The 19,660-nt window shown below is 33.7% G+C and overlaps 1 protein-coding gene across 1 annotated transcript in view; it reads right to left on the bottom strand.

The window, feature by feature from the left end:
* Window positions 1-30: 30 nt before the first annotated feature.
* Window positions 31-19,660, bottom strand: part of LOC106463835 (threonylcarbamoyladenosine tRNA methylthiotransferase-like) — a 34,190-nt gene continuing 14,560 nt past the window's right edge. Inside the window, exons 7-13 of the mRNA XM_013923914.2 lie at window positions 16,819-16,922; window positions 15,977-16,143; window positions 13,190-13,335; window positions 10,330-10,390; window positions 9,223-9,342; window positions 3,717-3,863; window positions 31-693 (exon numbers count right to left, since the gene is read on the bottom strand). Coding sequence (XP_013779368.1) covers window positions 349-693; window positions 3,717-3,863; window positions 9,223-9,342; window positions 10,330-10,390; window positions 13,190-13,335; window positions 15,977-16,143; window positions 16,819-16,922 — 1,090 coding nt within the window. The 3' untranslated portion in view covers window positions 31-348. The remainder of the gene's footprint in view (window positions 694-3,716; window positions 3,864-9,222; window positions 9,343-10,329; window positions 10,391-13,189; window positions 13,336-15,976; window positions 16,144-16,818; window positions 16,923-19,660) is intronic.

The following is a 19,660-nucleotide window of genomic DNA, read 5'->3' as shown; positions in this document are numbered from 1 at the left end:
AAAGGACTGACCACACACACACCACAATAATTCAGTTTAAGGTGATTTTAATATAGTTCATGATTTAACTAATTCCAGTGACTTCTTGTATTATATTACATTTAACATGTTAACCTTACATTAAACTGTTGATCCTATGTGTACAGGTGCTGGTATCAAATACAGTATTTATGGATACTGAAAAAAAAACTATATATGCATTTCAGATGTTCTGGGGGTTATGCAGAATCTGAGTCAGACTGGTGTCATCAATACCTAAACATGGCTATATAATTTCTCCAATTCATGTTGGATTGAAAGGCATAAAGTCACTAATGAATTCACTATCAACACCATCAGTTTCTAGACCTACCAGAAAATACCATGAAGTCTGACTACCACACCAAGCACCAAGACGATAACACAGACCACAAGCCAAACAGTTGGAAGGTAGCTATACCTTAATGCCAATGACTGCATAAACTGTCCACACATATGGTCACTGTCGGTGTCCATAACTGATCTTGTTTTTACCTTGTGATCATCAACTTTCACGTTACCAGATACATGCCCAATAGGTAATGGGGGAGGTAAAAATGGATCCATCCTGCTAATAACTTTTAATGGTTCTCCTACCATATAATGTTTTCCAACTTCTTTGATCTGGACCTCAACCAGTTGCCCCAGGTAGTGGTCTTCTTTAGGAACAAGAACCTAGTAAAGCAAATTTCAAAACAGCTTCTTAACTAATGTAGCTTTGGTCTAGCATATATTAAATCTCCAACATAAATACAAGTACTGCCATTCATACAATTTTTCTTATCGTGACTCTTACATGGAAGCTAACTAACCCTAAGCTAGAAATTACTTGTACAATCTTACAAGACAGGAATCACCCAGTAATTTGTATAATGCAGAACTGGTTTAAAATGTACTTTGAACAGTAAATATTAGTTATGCTATTGTCGTCTTTGTACATCATGAGCTATCTGCACTGCAAGGAAACGAAACTCAGATTTTAGTGCTGTAAATCCATAGGCTTACAGCTGAGCGGTAAGTATAATATAATTTATCAAAAGAACATCATAAATAATTATAACTGACAAATGTACCTCTATGCTATGTCTTAAGCCTAATAATATATTATATACCAGATGACTAAATTTACTAACAGGCAAGTAATTGTTGTGAGCCTAGCCTGTAATATATAGGTTGGTTTTCATTAATAAGCATCATACATGTACAACGATAAACATTTTAAACCAAAATTGCTGCACAAAAAAAGTTCTAGGTGTGGTAAGCAAATACTACATACCTAACTTTCACATAGGCCATGTTTTCTATCATCCTAAATTCAGTTAAGGTGTTATTTAGATGATTTGGAAGCAGTTTCAGCACAGTGGTTGTGCACTATCTTATATAGAAGGATTTTTATTTGTATTTCTCTCAACATCAGAAGTGCAATGACCTACTACCTCAAACCCAGACTTGTATGACAATCATGGGTGAATTTTGATGTTCAGTATTACACCTCCATATGCGAGAAAGGGGTTCATTTATGTTTGTAACTGTTGTTTTTGAGGAGATATTTTTGTAATTTTTTGTTTAAAATGTTTCACACATTATTATCAACACCTTTGCTATTGATATTTTGGGTGTATGATGCATACTGATAAAAGTTTTATCAATATACATGTTACAATGTTTAGTTGTGACTGGGGGTATAAACTAAGTTTCAAACATGGCACCCTCTGAGTTGGGGGGGGGGGCACAGAAACACAGTATTTAATAGTACATTTGGGTTCAGTAACCCTGAAAACCTGCTCCTAGACCCCCTATCATAGCTGGAGAACTTTGCCATCTAGATAAGTACACCCCCCTCATTCACCCCGAGTCTGTCAGCCAAGTTTGGTCCTTCTTATTCTTGAAATGTAGGAGGAGGTTGCAGACAATTAAATTCAAACATGCAATGTGAATTAATATATAAATGAACTCAATAATATTATGACAGAGTAGGCTCACAATACCATAAACTATTATTTTCCTATCAATGGACTTCTAAAATCACTGTACTTTTCATCCAGTAGGTTAATTCTATTAAATCAAGTATGCCTAAAACTAAGTACAATAATTTATAACATCAGTTAAAGGCTAGTGATTTTGTTTGGGTGCAGTGATAATTTCAAGCTTGCACAACACATGCCTGATATACTGTAATAATTTAAAAAGAAAAAAAGTCAAGTAGTTATCTGAAACAAATGTGCTACAACTGTTTACATATTATATGACATTTCTATATAAAACTGACTAAAATACTATAGTATGCTCAACATTTTACACATCTGAGTTTATTTGTTCTATTTGACATCTTAAATAGAACTGAAAAGAAATTATTTAATGATTTTTGCACTGTTTTTCACTTCTACCATAAGTAGCTTGTGTGTTAATGTTTACACTTTCCAAATTGAACCCTCGGATACCCTTGTTTTTACACTTTTCACACTAAACCCTAGAAACTCTTCTTTACTTCAGAGTTTATTAAGACATTTAACACCTACTTGGGTTAATTTTAATAAACATTTCAATCTTTATTTCTTTGCAAAACATTTAGCCACAACAAACTGAAATTCTTCTATTATTATCTGCATTTTTCAGATTTGATTTGTAATTTGTCAAATACTATCCATTATTTCAAGCTTATCGTAGAGTAACAATTGAGCCACAACCGTACAGACAGCTTATACTTAACAAAATGGAAACAAGTTCCAAAGAAAGTGTGTGACACAAATATACATTACTTATCCATACTTATAAAGATGTTTGTTTCTTTATCTTTTGGTAAACAGGAATATTTATCAATCTCCAACTGAGAGATGTGACCTTCTGATTTTTTTCTCATACAAAACCATGTTATATAACCATGGTCTTTACGAAATAATATAGGCCTACTTACTACAGCTGAAAGGGTAATTGTTTGAAAATTAATATTCAACACATCAAAGTACTAATTAACTTTATTGCTAAAACCTGAAACTTCAAAAACCAAATAAAAAAGTGATTTTCAATAGACCTAGTTGGCCAAAAAAGAGGGAACCCAACTTTCTAATCAATAGAAGCATTTGTTTTATGGAATCAAATACCCCTGGTAAGAACAGTGTATAAAATTAGCTCTGATCTTTGGTGGTGGCTTGCTTTGATTGGAAGTTACTGATAATTTTTCTAAATGGAATTATTATACAATGATTTAGGTTGGTCAGTAATAGTATGGCAATTCAGCATAAAGATGTCTCCCATACAGATGCTCAAGTACACGATTTCTAATTTTTCCCCTCTCCGTCCTTTTAACATATCTAGGCCTTCCAGCAAATCTTTAAAACCTGTATATTTGCTAAAAGAGCCTGTAATATACTATAACATCCTATAAAAAATGTATATTTACAGAAATAATTTAAATTCAATTCTTAGCTGTAGTTGTTATACACGCAGTCAGTAACACATGAATATTTTAAGTTACAGGGTAATAATAATTAGATAAAAGGTGGGAAACAACTTTTTTGGAACGTACTCCAGTATTTGTTTCCTTTGGATTTAATCAGTTATAATACAACATCTCTGAAAGAGAGATTTTCCTAAGTAATATTTCAGTCAATTTCAGACTGTGCTCTAAAGGCTAGCAACAGAAGCCTGCATATTAAAAACAATATGTTTTTTAATTTATGGTCATACAAAATTCTTACTTGTTCATAAGACTTGTTATGTCCAACATAGTGCTGTTTGTCATGAGATAACTCTGTCACGAGCACTGTGTAACACTTCCCTATCCTCTGCTTGTATGGTTGATGAGACTTGAACTCTTCGGTGATTCGCTTAGTACGTTGTTTCACCTGAAAGTATGCAGAAATAATTATAGTATTTTGGCACTTGTGTATAAAGTTAAAATCATAAATAATATTCAACTTTAAACTGGTACACACTTTATTTTTTTAATTGTGTACCAGTTTAACATTGAATATTATTTATGATTTTATGCAGAAATACATTGAATACACAGATGCCAGTTGTTAACTCATGCAGACTTCTAAAGAAAAACATTGCGTGCAAATTAATTATGCATCCAAAAATGGTTACTTGGGAAGAGTGTACGTGTTTTTCTAAACAAGTCATTAACTCTAACAGTACAAAATTGATCATTTTGAAACTATCTTGTAACCACGAAACTACACATATTATAATAATAAATGTATTAAATGTACCTTCATTTGCATTACTTTTTAAATAAATATAAAATTTTATAAAAAATTCTCATATCCTCGACCTAACATTAATTATAGCAAAATTATGAAATGACAAGTTTAAAAATATGAAATAAAATTAATAATAGCATTTTTTTATTAAGATGTTCAATTACTTATCTTCACAGGTTTAATTGTTAACCTTTTCATATCTGTGTTCTTTTAAGTTTATGGTTGTATTGCCTGTACTTTGGACCAGGAGTTTTGTCCTTTATCTAAACAATAAATCGGCAGGAGCTCATTAGCTGTTTACCTTACATAAATACAACATGATCTTTGCACTCTCAGCATAACTGCTGTAAGCCTCAGTGAATCTTAAACACTGAATCATATAGTTTTCAAATATGTATTTTAGAACACAAAAGATATATCAGTCACCAGTATATTATGTCCCAAAACTACTGTAATTTATCTGGCTTTCTAATTAGGTTAAAAATAGCTATTCAGACTAGTAAAACTGTGATCACAAGACAATAAAGACGATGGCTGTAAGCTTGATATAGAGGAGAATATTGGTTATAAACATGTTCATTGACCATGTAAACAATCTCAAAAGTCAGAGAGGGGAGGGGTTTCTCTGGTAAGTGTGACAAACGTATTGGTTATAATGGCTGGAGACGGCTTGGTTATCTTAGCAAATAAAAGAAAGTAGGAGGTTCAAAATTTGTGTTTTTAACTGGTTGGAAACTGCTGTAGGCTGTCTTAGAAGTTGGAATACTTTCTGTTCTTATAGGTATCGTAACACAGAAAAATTAAGATTGAGCATTTTTTAAACATTCCTTTCTGAAATTAAGGTAATATTATTTGAATTATGTTCTCATGCCAAGTTTATTGACAGACATTAATAATAAAGTTGTTTAATTAAATTTTGGATGCAACACTATAAAAGATCATGACATGCACTTTTGCTTTATCGTGCAAAAGAAGATTAAAAAAAAACTTTCCTCAGTTTATGATGTCCAGGAATCAATTTGGTATGAAACAAAGAAAAAATGGTTAAATTTCTCTGATAAGAAGAAAAGCTGAACACATCTTTTAAGATTTAAATGGATTAGTGGGCTTTTATTTTTTTATATGAAATATGCTTGAGACATGTCCACACACAATGTGAGATCAAACCACCTGTTCAATTCTTACAGCACAATATTAACCCTCTAGATATATGTAGGTTAAAGTACACATGTCACAACCTTCTTACAAAGTTACAGTCAAGATATAATTAAACAACATTATTATCAATGTATGTCAATAAACTTGGTATCAAAATATAGTTTATAATTAAAATTTTAATACAGTACACAACTTTTAATTCAAAAGAAAATAGTTAAATAAATTCTCAACCCTCACTTTTATGTACGATACGATTCTTCGCTCCAAACTACCAATTTTAGAATTTTCACCACAATATTATTTTCTAAGTCTTTGAAGACTTACATTAAAAGTTATAAAGTCTATTCTTATTTTCATTAACTATATGCCATATACGTGCAATGCCTGTCTTAACACATGCTGCACCTTAAAAATGTGAATAACTTTCTCTGACATTTGCTATTAGATTGCTTTCATTATGAACTTAGTTCATTCTCAGTTGATTTTGAATTATTATGCATCAAATTTATAGTTTCCTATTGCCCAGCTCACATTCATCTGATAGAAAAAATATTTTAAAAGTTAAATTATTATAGTTTGGGGACTTTTTTGTTGTGTGTTAACATTTTGTGCTCTAAATTCCATATTCAAAATAGATAAAAATTAAGTAAAGTATTAACAATACACTTACAAAAAAAAAATAGGGTTAACTTTGATCAGGTCTTCAATACTCTGAAAGCAAAAAAGTACATGACCTACAAATAAATACTAAATTTCTTGCTTTTTATTTATTGTTATAAAAGTAATTAAAATGTAAAAATTAGAAAATTATTAATTAAGATAAAAATTAAGGGTAAGAAATTGAGTATTCTATTACAAGCATAGCATGTTGGTAACTCAATGCTATGTTTACACAAACCTTTCCTGCAGGTTATAATTTACTTTGGCACTAACCAGTAAAGCAACAAATCTAAATGACTGAAGGATTTAAATTGTATTAACTTTGGCTGTAAGAATAAATAGCATGTAAGTGTCTGTAACAATATGCGAAATTCTAGAAAAAAAAAGGTAATTTATACCTTTTTTTGTTTTGTGTGTGGTGGTTACAAGGTCTGTCAAATTGACAGTGCCTTTGTAAAGTTTTGAGTAAAACCTTTTGTTATTCATTTGAGGTTCTAAAGGTTATGGAAGAGAAAGTTGAAAATTGTTAGATGAAAAAAAAAATGTTTATCTTAACATGAAAATGACCTTTCACTCAGACTTTGACCATAAATTCCCAGAAAAATCTATAGTGAAAATACTTAATTAGAAAACCCGATCTTTTGTTTACTAAAAGCTTGCCAAATTTCATGAAGATACACTTACTACATTAAAAATTATGGTATGTATAGTTACATGGTGGTTGCCAGGTTAGTCAAAATGACCAAGCCCATATACAGAGGGTTAAGGAGTATTATTGTTTATATCTAAAAGCAGTTTTCTCCAATCAAGAGATTTTGTCACCATATCTCTTTTAAAAATAAAAATTTTCCAGTAATACATATACACAAATGACATCATACATTTATTACTCAAAAGTTAAAGATTTAATTAAGTGTTAGAATTTTCCAAGTACAGCTTACGCTTATTATACAATTCATGATTGGAGCTCTAAAAATTCAAAAAGACTTTCAAAATTCATGTTATAATACATTAAGAAAGAATGAATGACTTTTATACTCCTAGTTATAATATTAACAAATTGTGGACGGGTTACGAGTTTACTCGTGTTTCGCACAGAGCATCTACGTGTGCTATTTATAAAAACGTTGAGTTTGAAAGGAGTCAAACTCGTTTTATTTTGTTCGTAACTCAACTATATTTTTATTAGTTATTTGAAACTTACATAAAAACACCTAGTAAGTTTTCAAAGTGTGGTATCTTGTAAAACATTTTCCTATATGGAGTGGAACCACACAAAACTTGCATATATATCACATTTCACTTCTTTTCCCATGGGTAGTACAAACTCTGCAGGCTTTGGTAATTTCTTTTTTCCTATAGATGAAATAACACAGGAATATGCTGCTTCGTGTCACCAGACAGTCTTCCTGGGGGATCCTTATGTGGGGCTCTCCTTGTACTTTCAGATTATGAACTGGGTTTATTCCTCTCTAGTTCCAGTGTGCCTTCTTTCTCTTTGTAAGTAATCCATTCTCTTCCCACGGAGAGGAGGAACTACTTATAGTTTATTTTTTCTGTTGATTCAGGGATTTGTAGATTATACATGAATTGAAAAGGTTGTAATTCATTAGATAAATTACTACCTTTTTTTTGGTCCATTTCACTGTTTATCTGAGAACGGTGTAGTATAAGATACTGATTGGCAAGATCAACACCTTTCATGTGGGCATTATATTGGACAACACACACACACACAGGTTTTTTATTTCTTCTCCAGTTATTCTAATTTTCTTTCCTGAGGTAGAAACAGATGAGTCATGGATGGTTAAAACCATTCTCTCTTGTCTTTCCATATGAAAACAAGAACATCACCTTTTCTATGGAAAGCCGTTTCACCTTTTTTCACTGTTGAAACTTCATGCTTGGCGGCAAACCTCTTATCTTAGATGTCCTCTCCATGGAATCGTGCCCTCATCCAATGACAACTGTTGCTTTGATTTGTATAGTGTCCTGAATTTATTGAGAAATAATCCAGTACTGGTTGAATTTTGAAGAGCCTGCCCAAAGACTGATCCATTTTCTGATTATCATTGAAATGCCAAAATGTCCAAATTTGTTCAAAACTGTTTCTGCTCATTGTCTGCGAAAATATTGGGCTAATTAAAAGAAGATTTGTTGACCAAAAATATTTCCGGTTATATTTCCTTGTCTGTCCCATTAGTAGAATAAGGCCTAGGAATTTCCTCATGTCTGTAACTTCAGACCATTGAAATCCTTTAGATGACACTTTATGTTTCTCTGCAGTTTGATTATGGTAGGTACACATTTACTGACAAAACATTTCAAACAAGTCATCACCAAACATTAGACTTGTCACGGCAGCAATACTTTTGGGTTCAGAAGGAGTTATAGTGACCCCTGGATTTCCTTCAAACATTTCAAAGTTTGCTGGAATATCTATCCCAATGGAAAGACAAATCACTAACAGGAACAATTGTAGACTCATCATCACTTTCTGATTCAGAATCAGTTGAGAGCACAACAACTTTATGTACCTTTGTATGTCTAATAACATCATTGTAGCTAGAGTCACTGTCAGAATGATCCACGAACAAATCCACATCAGAATCTTCACTCAACACGTTACATTTTCTGCAAGAAGTCATCAGAAAAACAATAACCGTCCGGAACAACATAAAACGTGTCCGACTCCTTTCGATTGCAACGTTTTAATAAATGGCACACAAAGACGCTCTGCACGAAACACGAGTACACTGGTGACCCGTCCGCAATGTGACCCGTCTGCAATGTGTTAAGTATACGTTATAGCTTTATCAGATTATGAGAATCTGAATGGAAAATAAGTGTAATATTAGGTGTAATGGTAATCATATTATTTTACTTTCTTCACACTTTAAAATCTGACTTTATGATTCATTTTGAAATACTTGATTTTCAGATAATGACTAAGTGCATAAAAGATGATTTAATATATCAGAAGAGTCAATAATACCAAGTGTGACTGTAATCTGAATCAGTTTTTAGGTTTCTATACTGCGTGAGAAATACCACGTATGCTGTAAAATTATTATATATCACAGCCACATAATGCCTGTTTGTTTAAAAAAAATGTATTAAAAATCTTGCCAAAACTTTATTAAGAAAAATATAAAATGAGGTAAAGAAAAGTGGTCTCTACTTGTTGAGCTGGAACTCTTGGTAACCTTGCTGCTGGTGTTCCCGGTCGAGGATAAAACTGGTTGATAAAGAGGGATGGGAACTTGTAATCTTGAACTAAGTTGATTGTCTCTTCAAAATCCTGCTTGATGACAAGTCAGTTATGTGACAATGAAAAACAAGTATAATTCTAGATGAAATAAAGGGTGTCACAAAAGTATTATCCCACATATGAAAACTTACCAGCAGGCATTTTCAAGTGTGTGTTATTTTAACTACCAGAAACCTTTCAATACACAGAAGTTTCATGTTGTGGAAGTCACTTCCAAGTTACAAATATTCCTGATGTTTAATTATCAAGCAACTTTCAACAATCATGTATAAAACAACCTAAGAATCCATTTCATGTTCTATACCCACAATGGACACAGAAATATATCGTATACAAGGTACTACTTTTGTTCAACTCTGTATTTAGACAAAATGGTCAAGTTCAGGTATTGGTGTAAAACGTGTTTTAAGCTACCATCATTTCTTCATTCTTGTGGTAGATGTAAAGTCCCTCCATAAATCCCTAGATTTGTTCACTGTTTGATTTCAATGGTACTTTTATATTTGTCAACTGTATCAAAATTTTGAGATACAGTATTTGTTATTTAACAAAATTCTGTGACATAAATTTGGTAAATAATTAGAATGTTACTCAATTTTTTTTATCCTTGTAGTGTATCCTTTCAACATTTTGTAACATCTGGCTTAATGCTGTTTTAGGTATAAACGTAAATCATTTGAAATTTACAACCAGCACGTGAACACACACATAGAATTTTGTATATTCTTTTGCTGGCTAAGTTCTTTCCACAGTTATCTTTTAATACACACTACAGGACTTTTATAACAAAGGCTGATTTTATTTTGGGAGCGATATTTTTTTTTGACTAATTCATTAAAACAAAATTCTTATTTTTTTGCCACATGATGTAATTTGAGGAAAGCCCCTTGGGTACTGATGGAGATGTGGGAAAGGGTATCTTAATGAAACCATATTTGACTGCCAATACTAAATAAATGTATGTTCAAGAACATAAGAAATCATACCTCAATAGTCTTGTAATAAAAAAGTCCTTACCTTTTCTGTTTCTGTAGGAAATCCACATATCACATCTGTTGCTATGGTGATTTCAGGGACTCTTAAAAATAAAAAAATACTTCAATTAAAATCAAAAAATATCTCCCTTAAAAAATTATCCTTGTTTTGACATATATATATATATATATAGAGAGAGAATTATTGAAGCAACTTCTTATACAAATAATATATGAACAGTATTTTAATGATGCTCAATTATGTAAAACCAAACAGACCCCTATTTACAGCCAGCTTCTGAACAATACTTGATCATATGAGACATTATCAAAACTTCTCTGAATAATTAGGAACACAAGCTCACAACTCTGAATGCTTCCATAAACACTTCTCCATACTTCACACTGCCTCAACACAGTTTAACTTTCATTACATTACTTTGTTAAAGCCGCCACGTATTTTAAGTTAGTAATTTTACTGCATCCATAGCTCATAATTTTCTGCACCGAACTTAAAGATTATGCAGGTATAATGAATTTAAACTTACCTACCAAGTTTTTGAGACAATTCTATTAGTTAATCATGCTCTATAATAGGCATAAGCTTTGCTTTTGATCAAAAACAATATTATACTATACATAGTATACGAATTTAAACTTGACTGAAACAAGCTATTGAATGAGTGCTCTAGTACAGTGTTTCTCAACCTTTTTCACTTGTGGCTCCTTTTGAGTTTGATTTATCTCTGTGGCCCCCACCCTTCGTAGATGCTGTTACTGAGGAAAAAAGTTACTTTATTTCCACACTGTTGATTTATAATATTGTATTGTTTTTAAATATTTTGTTTATAACATGCTATTTACTTATACAAGTAAAAAATATTCTGTTAGTCATTGACATTTTATTCTGTGTGATCCTTGGGCCTGATGAACACTTGAAAGTTTTTGAACGTCTGGTTGCAGTATGGTCAGTGAAATGAAGATCACCTCTCTTCACAACATCAAGGAGGTTACGTATTTTTGATAGCAAATAAGTCACTCGACTAAAACCAGATTCAACCAGATAAGATGTGAGAAAAGTGATAAAATACAACTTTGTCTTCTCCCAGAGCTGCGGAAACTTATTAGCTATTTCACTACTTATCCAGAGATAATGTTTGTCACGTTTGAATCTAGCTTGGGCTGTTATATCACTCGAGTTCGATGAGACATTCTTGTAATTTGATGTCAACATCAACCGAATTCACCCCAAATGGATCCCACCACTCAATCCAGAATATTCATATCCAGCAGGTCACTGAACCAAACTTGCATACAAATGCTTTAAATGTTCCACATACACAAAAAGGTTGTCATCTTGCAGTTCAATGTCAACAGTGGCCAAAGAAGGAAATTGCGTGACATCAAAAATGACTCCAGTACAACTTTAGTTTTCCAAGGAAAGCAGTAATGACCTCTTTGCAAGGTATAAGATATAAACATTCCTAGATACCAGACAAACATTTTTAGTACTAGTCCCATCTGGTAACTTGACTTCTGAGCTGTGGGGGTATGGGGAGAAGGGAACTTTGATTCAATTCGGGCAGTAAAGTTTTGGTGGCCCTCTTAGAAACATGGCATGGTCCCCTGGGGGGGGGAGGCATATGGCCCACGTTAAGAACCACTGCTCTAATGTATTTTACAAACAAATTAATTTTCTTTATGAAAGGTCAAATGCATAACATTAAATGATGACTCAAGATTAAACCAAAATCATCATCTAAAAACCAAGTGAATAGGCAGGAAAAACTTCTTATAAATATCTTTAACAATTGAATATTATTTACAAACACCTAGCACAATACTCTCTCTGACACAACTGGATTTGGCAGTTGTCACTATATCTTAAGGCAATGCCCAAGTGACGTATACAAGTAGTAGATTTGTTATATTTAAGAAATAACATCTAGTTTCTGAAATAACTTTTCAAGTGCATTAGCAACATTTGTTCATTCTACCACAGAACGTTATTGGGTATTAGTTTTCACAAAGGTCTAGAAAAAACAAGCATTAAGACTGTTGATGTAATGTTACTTTCCATACACAATCATATTCTTCCATCTACACCAATTTTCAATAATCCTTACATGCAAACATTCACTAGTGGTCATTTTTATCTTTTATACCGATAATCTACTACAAAATTACATCACGTACTTCAACGTAATGTTGTTCTTGAAATAAGAACTTTCAAGTGCACCATAAAAAGCAAGCTGCAAACCACCAAAGACCATTAGATTTGTATTACTTCAGAGACCACAATAGCAAGAAGTTTTCAACACACATAACTCAAACAGCAAGATGTCAACTTATTTCAATATCTCACAGGTGAAACGTAGACTTAGTTTTCTAAAGTGAAACAGGTACTGATCATGATGGAAGAAATATTTTTTCTACTCAATTACATGCAAGTTAAGTAATTTCTGATCAATGAAATCAGCTAATTTCAAACAAACTCATAAAAAGATGTTTAGTTGTCCTAGGTTATAAGTTCATTTGGACTGATTGGCATTTTCCTTTGTGAAGAAAGTGAACATCTGAGGTTTGTGCTAAAGCTTCAATCTGAACTTATATTTAAACAATGCAAAACTGAAGAATGTCACATATGGTATCTTTGAAAAATCATACACAAGAAGAGTATGTTAAATGACATTTTTAATACTACTATGTTATAATTATTTTTTGTTGTAACTTGTTCATTATATTTAGAAGATAAATTATCCCTGCAGTTACTTCAAGTTTTCCTTAGCATTTAAATACATATACCTACCTATATAACAAAACGGTCTACAAAGACAAATTTGGAGAAAGGAACCTGGAAAAAATCATTACAAAATATTGTACAAACACTAAAGATTCTTTACCTGTCCCTCAGAAAATCAACAACATGTTTGAAGTCAGCAACACAATATTCTCGTTTCATGTCAGCCAACACTGCATCACTCCCCGACTGGACCGGGACATGCAAAAAAGCATATACTCGAGGGCTAGCCATAATTTTGGCGATATCCTGTAAGTACACAGCATCAAAGTTCACACAAAAAATGTCTAACACTTTGATAAAGCTTCACTAGAAATTACAGGTTTGGCTCGTAATGTCCAATTTTTGGAAAAATGATATAAAAACATGTATTTGTACCTAATATTTATTGATATCCTTCTTAACAGTTTTAACTTCTTGTTTCAAATGAAATATTATAACTATTTTCTATTGCAGACCTTGCATTAACACACTACTTACACCTGCCACACAAGCCAGCCCAGCATCTTGATGTGGATAAAAAAAAAATAATAATGAAGGTTTGGGTTGTTTAAATTAGACAAAAAGAAGACGTTTGGCCCTATTTTTGAGGTTTAGGTTTAGGTCTCCATGAGAGCCAATGTGAAGGTTTAAGTGTAGTTTAAGTGTAGGTCCAGGTTGGATAAAGGAAAAACTTATTTGAAAATGATATAATAAACTTGACAAACCAGCTGAATTGGAGATTCATCAATTGATTACTGGACTGACAGCAAAACATAAAATCTTCAAAAAGGGGGATTTCATCATTTCATAAATATTTTTTTTATTTTAGAACTTATGCCAAGCTTCATTTATCAAGATCTATTGAAATAACCTTAAATCACTGGTTTCCGAAAGGACCTCCCTGTTGACCACCCTAGGTTCGCTACTAAAAGATGCCGAGCTGGCTCGTGTGGCAGGTGCTAAAGACATTTACACACCTTAGGTATGAAAAAAAAAAAGGGTGCAACTAAAAGGAATGAAAATAAAATTGGTGGCCAATTTGGTTCAACTTTGTGCTGATAGTAGTTAAAATAAAATACACGGTCTAGCTAACTAATGAATGAATATTTGATGTAAAATTCTTATCAGTGCTGTAAGTTAGGTACCAGTTTGGCCACTAATTTTGATTTCGTTCCTTTAAGTCGCATGCTCAATCCGTTTTTGGCTGCACCTTTTTTTCATACCTAAGGTGTTTTTAATTAGATATCATGACTTTTTGTCAATACACACCAACATACCACACCAAATAAAAAAGTGACATTTGATAGTAACTAACATTAGCTTCTGGATCGCAACCCTATTATTAGGAACAAACCTTCACTTTACAGAACCAACCAGATTTTTAAAAGTATATGGTGGTAGTTTTTCCTCTCTAAAACAGTGTTAATAGCTTCCTTTATCTAATGCCATGGAACTTAGATTAACAGCCTCTTGTCATCACCACCCATGCAATCGGTACAGCCATATAAAGCATCATTATTTATGCTGATTGCTTAAGCTAGTACCACGTGACATTAAACACTCTTTAATTAGGATAATTTCATAAAATTGAGTAAATTAGTGCTGAAAAGTTGGCAGTGAATAATCAATAATAACCATCTACACATATGATACTTTTGAAATCTTGAGCTATAAACTGATAAACTAGTTTACTTGGCCTGATCAATATTTATGTATCTGCACGTCCTTTCACCTTATAGTTTTGCTGCTCTAAATTAGCTATCTTTAATCCTAATGACAAAAAACTAAAAACAGTCCACTTTAGACTGATAGCTTACGTGACTTTTTGCATAGGTGTGTGCAAAATTTTTTGTTAAATTTGATTGTTTTTGTTTAATAACTTTGCACACGTTGCTTATATTTACACCAAATGAGACTCCTAATTGTAGACTGTAAAGATCTATCAGTATACCAAACTTAAAAAAAAAAAATACCATAAAAGTTAAGTATGTTTTTCTATCAAATAAAGTTTCCGTACTTTTGGTGCAAAGAAAAAAAAAAGGAAGAAACTCGATCAATATTGTAGATGTTATAACTCAGGTATTTCTTATGGACTGCCTTGAAATGTAGTATGTGAAGTAAGCGTCCAGTAGAGCACATCCACTGAAGATATGCAATAGTTTGGATTACCACAGTCAGAGCTACAGAAAGTTGAAAATCGCTAAACTATCACTCCTGTTAATAACACACAGGTTGTATTTTGGGCAGCAAGACACACAACAGTATGTCCTGATCTGTACTGTTGCATAGGTGACTATTGCTGTTATTTACACTGGGAAAGAACTTCTCCCCTGATTGGTTACATCAGTAAGCAGATGCCTTCTGTATCATTCACTTAGCTCCCTGATTGGTTACATCAGTAAGCAGATGCCTTCTGTATCATTCACTTAGCTCCCTGATTGGTTACATCAGTAAGCAGATGCCTTCTGTATCATTCACTTAGCTCCCTGATTGGTTACATCAGTAAGCAGATGCCTTCTGTATCATTCATTTAGCTGTCAACAAGTATAAAAATCCTTGGAATTAAAAATGTAATAGAATGGACTTGGCAAAAAATCTGAATTTCAATCAAGGTTAAATTATGCTTGTGTTACTGATATTTGTTAATACATATTGACTCCCAAAATTAACCATCTGGGTCTCTACATCTAAAGCAAAAATTCAAAGTGCCCTCCCACAAAAATAAAATAAAAACCTAAACTGCCTGCACTAAAATCATGAAATAAAACAAGCTTCAATACTTTCTAGTGAAAAAATTATAATCTCCAGAGAAGGTTAGGTTATCATCACCTTTTCAAAGTATTATACAGAGAAAAGCATGATCAAATGGGTCATAGTTTTAACTCAACATCACACAAAAAATGCCAACCTCAAGATGTTCCAGGATATAGGGTGGGTTTGTCATTCCAAGTCGAAGCATGCAACCTTCAGGAATTACTTCCTCCAGTCGATAGAGTAGCTGAGGAAGGGTCACACCAATGTCTCGACCATAAGCTCCAGTGTCTTCTGAAGTCAGCCATATCTCTCTTACACCCTCTTGCCAATTAAAAATTAACTCAGTTACAAGCAACTAGTATCTTATGAATCAAATCTGTGATATTGTAGTCAAAGAAAGGCACATTTAAAGAAAAGTATTTTCTAAGTTTTAGATTTTTCATACAATCCTATACAAAGAGCTATTTGTAATAGTTGTCCCTAATTTTGAACCGATAGACCAGAGAAGTCAACAACAGCCACCACCAACTGCTGGACTACTCTTGTCAGACAACATAGTCACTGTTTTATTGTGTCCACAATCCCAATGTGTGGAGTGAATTTTGTGTGACAACTGGACACAGACCATGAACCTCCAAATTCATTAGGCCATGCTGTTATCATTCAATATTCTCTGTAGCCTAAAAGGCTAAGTGCTACCTTGTCCTCTTTAGTGTTTTGCACTTGAAAATTAATTGCAGTTGTTAGAAGATGTTTCTGTTGTTATATCACAGGTTTCCAGTAATTATACAACTTTTAAAAAGTAACTGTAAGCTTTATGGTGAAAATGTCTGCTAGTCACAAAAAGTCAGAAGTATCTAATGTACATTTTGAAACAGTAAGTGCATACGTTAAAATAATATGCAAATTACAAAAGAAATATTCTATGAAACCAAAGAAAAACAGTTAACAGTTCATCCAATTAAACTTCTTCAGAATCCCAAAAGAACACCTTACCTTTAAAAGCTCGTTCAGCTCTTGTCACAATCTCCTCAATAGTGTAACTCCCTAATTCACCTCTAGCATGCTTGGTCTTACAGTACGTACACTGATTAAGACACCTGCAGAGAACACATTTAGCAGTTTAGGTAACAAAAACAACAGATGAATATAGAGAATTTTGATATATAGTATTTTGTTTTAATTATTTAACCGTAACCAAAAATTTCAAGCAAACAACTTCCATCATTTGTTTTTCAGAGTCAATATTTCATTATTGTTCAGAGGTTCAATATATAATCTGTTAATTCAGAGTCAAGACTTCATTTTTGTTCCAAAGTTCTACTACCTGTTCATTCAGAGTCAAGATTTTATTATAATAAAATCTTGACAAAATAGCTTTTCTTGAATAGCACTGTCCTCTATCAGCACAAATTTTCAACATATGCCACTAGCCTTCCGCCTCCCACTTTTGAATATCCACGTGCAAATGATCATGCAGCAGCTCTCCACCAATAGGAACATGACACTACTTCTATCATAACAAGCGCCCTCTTCACATCTGCACTTGTTAGTCACTTTGAGATTGGTCAGAAGACCTACACCATATATCACTGGAAGTGGGGAGGCTGGGTGGGAAATGTGAAAGGAGGTAAGTATCCATTGCAAGTACATTTTCAGTGTGGGAAAATGCTAACTTCCGATACAATATCTTACCTCCTCTCACAACATAGCTAGAATCCCCCACTGAACTGGTGGAGGGCTAATAAAAAAAAAAATGCTCTTTTAGAAAGCACCCAAAGAGATACCAGGAGGTGTGGAACCAAAAGAGAAAACATCACACCTTAGTGGAAGACTGCACCACATCTGATACAGGTGTACCCTTTGCTCTTTTATGACAGTGTTGCGAACATAAAAGGCAGAAAACATAAAGAAATCCCAAAATATGTATGACCAATGAATGGAACTCCTGGGTTTCGAGTGGCTAAGGCTCGACAAACCATAGTGGTAGTTCGATCTCATCCAACACCAGATCTGCAGGGAAACAACATCCAGCAGATGGTAGGAAGGTGGAAAGTCCCAGCAGGATGACATCTCTGGCCCAAAACCTGACAGAATGGGTATAGTACTTCCAGTCCATGGTAGAAGGATATCCGGCTGCACACAAACAGGAAAACAGGTGCTGCATCCAGCGAAAAACACCACCAAATCTGCCAGGAATTGGCATTTAGCAGACAGTAGGAAGAGGGACCACAAACCTGGGGTGCATCTTCAGTCTAAAACCTAGTGGCAGTGAGCATTTGTCACCCAGTACATGGTAGGAGGAAGGATACTGGCCAGCACACATGTAATGACTTTCTTAGCTGGACTATCTGGCATACAACACTTCCTACTGCCAACCTGATGTACAATTCCAGATGCCATCAGGTTTTGGTTGTGGCACTACATCATATTCCTGTTTATATATCTAACCGATTGTTTTTTTCTACTGTGGTATTCTTTCTTCCTACCATCCAGTGGGTCTGGTTTTAGTTGGAGATGGCGCAGTAATGATTAGTATCATGTGTAGATGGTGTAATGCTCTTCTTATGTTGGACCTGATGTACAGTTCCAGATGCTGCCAGGTTTTGGTTGAAGCACTCTTCCATGTCACAAATATATATATAATTGCAGTTTACCTCTCAGACTGAGATGTTCCTCCTCCCTACTGTCCTTCAGATGTACATTCCTGGTGGGTCCAGTGTTGTTTGGACTCTCAACTGAGTGGTATGATTCATCACTCTGAAGAACAAGTCCCCCACCCCAATAGCTAGGAACTAGTAAGTGGTAAGGAGACCCATGCTCTACTAGAAGAGAGGAGGGGAAAAATGCATTGGAGAGTCCGGAGGACTGCATCACTGGAGACAGTGCAAAGGGTGACTGCAATACCCTATTTTGTAAAGCAAAGCTACCACATCAACGGATTCGATCAACCAAAACCTGGTGGCAACTGGAAATGTACATTAGGTCTGCAGTAGAAAGAGTCTCAAAGCCACAGAGCATCAGAGATAGGCAGCAATTTCTGTCTGCTTTACTCATGCTAGTCCATGAGTGTACGGTATGGAACAAACATACTTATGAAGCAAAAGCCACTAGAGAGAACTACTAGCAGTCCTATGGAACACCCTATCTATACAATTATGAAGAATGGACAGTACGGAGTTTCAAAAAAAAAAGTATACCTGGTCAGACACCACTTGCCACAGAGTGCGATCAACAATACAATAACAAAAGGCTCCTGAAAAGATAAAAGTTAAAAAAAAGCAACCTTTCATAACACCAAAACACAAAAATTTAAATAAATAGTAAATAAAAACTAAGTAGTACAAGGGAAAACTTTTGACCAATCCGTGAGCAAAAACCAGCACATCTGTACAGTACAACTGCAAATCGAGAAGTGATCAATAAGTGCAGATGTGACAAGGGCACTGGTTACGATAAGAGTGATGTCATGCTCCTATTGGTGGAGAGCTGCTGCATGATGATTTACATGTGGGTGTGGATGTGTTGAAGCAGAAGGACGAAGGCTAGTGGCATGCATTAAAAATTTGCAGAGATAGAGGGCAGTGCTAGTAGAGAAAAGGTATTTTGTGAAAGGAGGTAATACATCATATCGGAATTCTACTATCTGTCCATTCAGTCAAGATTTTAATCTTGTTCAAAAGTTCTACTATCTGTTCATTCAGAGTCAAAATTTTATTCTTATTCAAAAGTTCTACCATCTGTTCATTCATAGTCAAGACTTCATTCTTGTTCAAACATTATAATACGTGAAATCATAAATAATATTCAAAGTTAAAACTGGTACACAATTAAAAAC

Source organism: Limulus polyphemus, unplaced genomic scaffold, assembly GCF_000517525.1.
Source record: "Limulus polyphemus unplaced genomic scaffold, Limulus_polyphemus-2.1.2 Scaffold1495, whole genome shotgun sequence".
Lineage (NCBI taxonomy): Eukaryota > Metazoa > Arthropoda > Merostomata > Xiphosura > Limulidae > Limulus > Limulus polyphemus.
The sequence above is the reverse complement of the archived record's forward strand: the minus strand, read 5'-3'. Positions and strand labels throughout refer to the sequence as shown.